The 5,246-nt window shown below is 51.6% G+C and overlaps 1 protein-coding gene across 1 annotated transcript; it reads right to left on the reverse strand.

Annotated features, from left to right (window-relative positions):
- Positions 1–493: 493 nt before the first annotated feature.
- Positions 494–4,950, reverse strand: LOC122624114 (PDZ domain-containing protein 8). The gene is made up of 8 exons (XM_043803556.1): positions 4,554–4,950; positions 4,235–4,495; positions 3,897–4,089; positions 2,358–3,648; positions 2,140–2,289; positions 1,437–2,081; positions 1,129–1,375; positions 494–1,070 (listed from the first exon to the last, which is right to left on the reverse strand). Exons 1-8 carry the CDS (start codon positions 4,716–4,718, stop codon positions 882–884), a joined length of 3,141 nt encoding a protein of 1,046 aa, XP_043659491.1. The 5' UTR covers positions 4,719–4,950; the 3' UTR covers positions 494–881.
- Positions 4,951–5,246: the final 296 nt, after the last annotated feature.

Here is a 5,246-nt window from a genome sequence, read left to right on the forward strand (position 1 = left end):
CAAGAGCAATAGCCCCTGGTATAAACACTCATGCCTGCTGCCGCGGAAAAGCTTGTTAATTCTGCGGAAAAGTAGAAAAGTGGAAAAGTGGAAAAGTTCAATACGAACGGAGAAAGTGCGTCGTATATAAAGCGTACTTATAGAACCGATCTTCTACGCATCCGTCATATGATTTTTCCCTGTTCCGGAATCTCTCAAGTCTCTAGTCTTCAGTCTCATTAGATCACTTGGCATTCTGAACTTGACATTTCCACGTTCGCATATCTCATACTACATACTATACAACACACAGAATGATATGATAAAAAAAACCCATTTTGAAAAATGAATGACTACGTTACTAAAGGAAATCAATGCCAAAATATTAAAATCAACGTCAAAAATATTTAATTTAATTTGCACACACGTTCTCCTTACGTACTCTCTTACATACCGATATACAAACATTTTGCTATAAAATATTGGATAAATATCATACGAAATGTGATGGAACTCGGTTAAAAATGTTTATTTGCCAAAACAAGTTGGAACTCTATGGATACCATTGATACTATATCCATTAGGTTTGGGTTAATCCCATTGTTGTATTATGTATTATGTATGTACAAATCTCTGTTTTAAAACTGACAAATAAGCGTATTTCGATCGAAACAAATGGCTAAAATTGAAATACTTCTAGTTAAGTATGCCACAACACGAATTAAAAATGCCCATTAGTTCACTAACACATTTCCAGTCTACTACTTAAGATTATGTACGAGTTCACGCGAATACACAAGTATCTAACCATTGACATAGCGAAGATCATTGAGGTTCTTGCATCCCAGGATTCCAGGATCCCAGAATCCCAGGATCCCAGAATCCCAGGATCCCAGGATCATCTACTGCAGCACCACACCCTGGGCATGCTGCAAGCCCGTGCACAAGTACAGCATGATGATGCTCAGCGCCTGGACCCGCTCATCCGACCTGTCCGACTTCCAGGGCGAGGACTCCGTCGCCTTCTCCGCGTCGTTCATCTGCGTGTAGCCCTCGGTCTCCGCGTCCAGGGCCACCTTCAGCTTCGTTAGCTGCAAGTATCGTATTATAAGTATATACACATATATATATTGCAGATTCCAGACGCACCAGCTCGTTTATCTTGGCCACACGCTCGTCGGGCGGCAGGGCCACGTATAAATGTTTGCTGGTGCTCTTGGCCAGGTTCATCAGATCCTCGTTGCGCGTGTGCCGGATGATGGGCTCCGTGATGACGATCACCTGCTCGAAGCTGAGCTCCGGACAGTCCAAGGGCAGGGCCTCCAGATGCTGGGTGACGCTCTCGAAGGGATTCTGCTGCAGCGCCGGTGTCGCCTCTTCCACAATCGACGATTTTCTGCCAGTTAGGGTTATTCAATAAGTGTGCCCACATAAGCTGGTGCAGCAGGTGGACTTACCGGGATGGCGTGTGCTGTGGACTGGGAGGCAGACTCTTGGAGTTCATCTGCTGGCCACTGCCAGTTAGCGAGGACACGATGCCGGGAATGTCCAGGTTGCTCGCCTGCCGCTTGATGCCCTGGGCCAGCATTCCGGTGAGGCTGGGTCGATGGACATCCAGACCGGCGGGCGTCGGCGATTGAATCTGTCCCTGATCTCCGCCAGCTGCAGCGGACGTCTCTTCCAACGGAGTCACGCCAGTGCTGGCATCTAGGATCTGCGGATTGTCGGCCTGTGTAATGGTGAACTCCGGCCGGCTGGCCATCGAGGGAGTGGAGGAGGAGGAGGAGGAGGTGCCCGGCATGGTGCCAGTACAGTCCACCGGACCGCAGACGGTGGCCATCTGGCACTTGACTATGCACTTCTTGTGGCAGCACATGGAGCACTCCTGACACTGCATGGCGTCCTTCAGCCAGATCTTCTTGCCGCAGAAGTCGCACTGCGTCGCCCGATGGAAGTGGGTCCTCACAAAGTCGTGTGCCCTTGGAGCGGCTGCTGTGGCACCCGAGGATTCGCCGGATGTGCCGCTGTCCGCCAAGGAGCTCGTCAGCTTTAGGAACTGCGACTGATCTTCTGAAGCCACTCGATCGCCAGCTAATGGATTTCTGCAAAGCAAAAACCAAGAATAAGTTCGGTCTTTACATCCAGAACTTTGGCGCTTACCTGGCCGGAGACTGGGACTTGGAGGTGCTCTTGATGGGAACATCGCCCACCGTCAAATTGGGATTGCCCATCCAGGAGAAACCGAACAGAATGTCGCCGAAGCAGAAGTGCGGATTGAAGCCGGACTGATTGGACAGCGGATGCGTCTTCCTGCGGCACAGTAAATACATATTAAATCAATGGTGGCTCCTGGGGGATTCATTCACAGGCTAACTTACACGGCCTGCAGTGACGCGGGATTGAGACTGATCTGCTTGAGGCACTGGTTCAGACTGGTTTCGGAGCACTCCACGAGGATTTGGCCGATCTGGACATTGTTGTAGCCCAAGAGCACACTCTCGCCGGCGGACTTGCCAAAGACGCAGACGTTGAGGAAGCGACTGGAGTTGTCCAACTGGAAGCTGCACACGTCGTCCATGTGGATGAGTGGACTGAACGGACAGTCGATGGTGGAGTGCTGGTAGAAGTAGTTGACCGCCTCCTCCACTTCCTCCTTGCCTTTGTCCTTGTCCTTGTCTCGATCCTTGTCCTTGTCCTTATCCTTGTCTTTATCTTTGTCCTTGTCCTTGTCCTTGTCCTTGTCCCGATCCTTGTCCCCGCTCTCCCGACTCATTGTCTTCTTGATAGCCTTGGCAATGAGGTTGGACTTCTTGGGCGAATTGGTTGGTGTTCCGCCCAGGCTGGGCTTCACCACCAGGTGCTTGGGTGCCGGATCAGCGGGCGCTGCAGCAGGAGGAGCAGGCTCCTCCGCTTCCGCCTTCTGCTGGCAGGGATACGAACTGGGCAGATCGCCGATATCCTCGTACTTGTCAAAGTCCTCCAGTATGGCATCGTTGCGAATAATGCCGGGAATGATGCGCTCGATGCGCAGACTAAAGACGGTGGCCTGCAGCGTCTTGACCACCTTGGCAATCTGCTGAATGGTGGTCACCGGTCTGCCCTCGATGGCCACCAGTACGTCGCCGGCCAGCAGATTGGACTTGCAGGCCGGTGTGTTGGGGAGCACGGACTCGATGCGGACCACCTGGCTGCCGCTCTGCTTGAAGACGATGCCAATCTGCTGGTTCTTCGCCTTGTGAATGAACACGTCCAGCGAGATGAGCACATTGCGGCTATCCCGCTGACTGGCCTCGATGAAGGGCACCGGCGCCAGTGTGATGGTGCAGTACGTCTCACTGGCGCCCGGATAGCCCATCAGCCGGGACAGCTCCGCCAGCTTAACGGTGAGCAGGCCGTTCGGCTGGATGTCACAGTCGCCGGCGTCCTCCTCCGCCGTCCAGTGGAAGAAGGGCTTGTAGCGCAGCTTGTAGTTGGGCAGCGTGTGTTTCCGGCGCACCGCCTTCCGGATCTGGTTCGAGATCAGGTTGGTTATGTTCGACTGCATCTGGCGGCCCTGGTACTTCGACTCGATGTCCAGGATCAGCTCCGGGTCGCCCAGGAAGCTAATGGACCAGTGCGTGTAGGGCTTCCTCGTGAACTGCAGTCGCGCCATTCCCGAAAGCTGTTTCACTGCAATGGAAGATGTGTTCATTGGTAATTGGTAGGGATTAGTAAAATATATATGTCTAAGATGCAAATTAAGGACAAAATGTAATACCCAAATTATTCCTATTTCATAAAATGATATATTAAAAACATACATTCATAAAATTTCTTTTGTATGTATGTATTTCCAGAAGCGTTCATGGATTCGTGCAAGGCTGGTTGGCTGTTGGCATGAACAATTAAGTTCCATTCCCAGTGGGCAACTCACTCACCCCTAAGCGTTATCGATCCCTTCTTGCCCAGCACCATGTCCGCGTCGATGGAAGTGGTGAAATTGCCCACGTAGTTGATGTCCAGCAGCAGGTCGAGATTCTCGATGCGCTGCTCATCCTTGTCCAGCTCCACGTTGTGCACTGATAGCGACTTGACGTCTGGAAACTGGTCGCCCAACTCGAGCTCTTTAATCTGAAATATTATAATAAATATTGATGATTTTGTTGGTACACCAATCAATTGCGAAACTAATAAAAGGGTTCAAGAACAGGGACAACCTGTTACGCACTCTGCGCCTCTTTTTGTACAACTTTTTGAACAACTAAGTACATCTCACCGTGAGCTTATCCAGCAGTTTTCCGGTGGTAGTCTTTGAAATCAGTTCGTCCAGCTCGATGGACAGCTTGCGGTAGAACCACTTCCGCACCCGGTTGGAGTTCTTGAACTCGTGGAAGAGAAACTGCATGACAAAGTTGAGGGAGACCAGGGCGGAGGCTCGCCGCAGGCTCTCCTGGTGGTTCTCGCATCCATTCCCAGCGCCACCGCCCACTCCAGAGTTGGATAGTCTCTTCAGGTTCCTGGCCGTCTGCTTGATGTTCTTCAATTGGGGTAAATGGTTAGTGCAACAAGGGCTTGTACAGCGATGATGTACTTACCAATGGCAGGGTGTATTTGGCGTTCGCCTGCTTCTGCTCCTCGCTTTCATCGGGCAGATTGGAGAACTTGATGAAGATGAGGTACTGCAGCAGGATCATCACCACTCCGCCGATCAGCAGGAAGATCAGGCAGAGCAGTAGAATGTTCGAAATGGGTATCTCCATGCTGGCGGCGCTTCCAAGTCCCTTTCCTCTCTCTCCCGCGAGTTTGTCTGTCTGTTCGTCCGGATTTCTGGATTGCTGGATTGCTGGAGGAGCTGCGAGGTCTGCGATTGGACCAGCTATGGATTCCCAAGCTGGATTACTGATGTCAGTCTTTTCAATTACGTTCTGGGTGTGCTCGCATCGTATCGTATCGCCCCCAGTATCGTTCGCAGTTCACACGCAGTTCGATTGCAGCCGAACTCTTGACCCATCCATTTGGCTGCTATCCAAGCCGATTTGGCCAATATGAGGCTGTCTCCAGCTATCGGTGGCTGCGAACGTACAACTATATATGGTTACAACTGCTGAATGGGCGACACAAAATCAATATGTATCCGCAGCACTGGCTGCGCCTTTTTTGTGCCCTGTGCCCTGTGCTCTGTGCCTGCTGCAGTGCGCCTGCGCCCGGATCAGCTGGTAGCCTTCCTGGGGGTGGATTCGCAGCCAATCCGGAGGCCAGTCGTCAGCCGGACACCTTGTCGTCAGCTG

This window comes from Drosophila teissieri, chromosome X (assembly GCF_016746235.2).
Source record: "Drosophila teissieri strain GT53w chromosome X, Prin_Dtei_1.1, whole genome shotgun sequence".
Taxonomy (NCBI): Eukaryota; Metazoa; Arthropoda; class Insecta; order Diptera; family Drosophilidae; genus Drosophila; species Drosophila teissieri.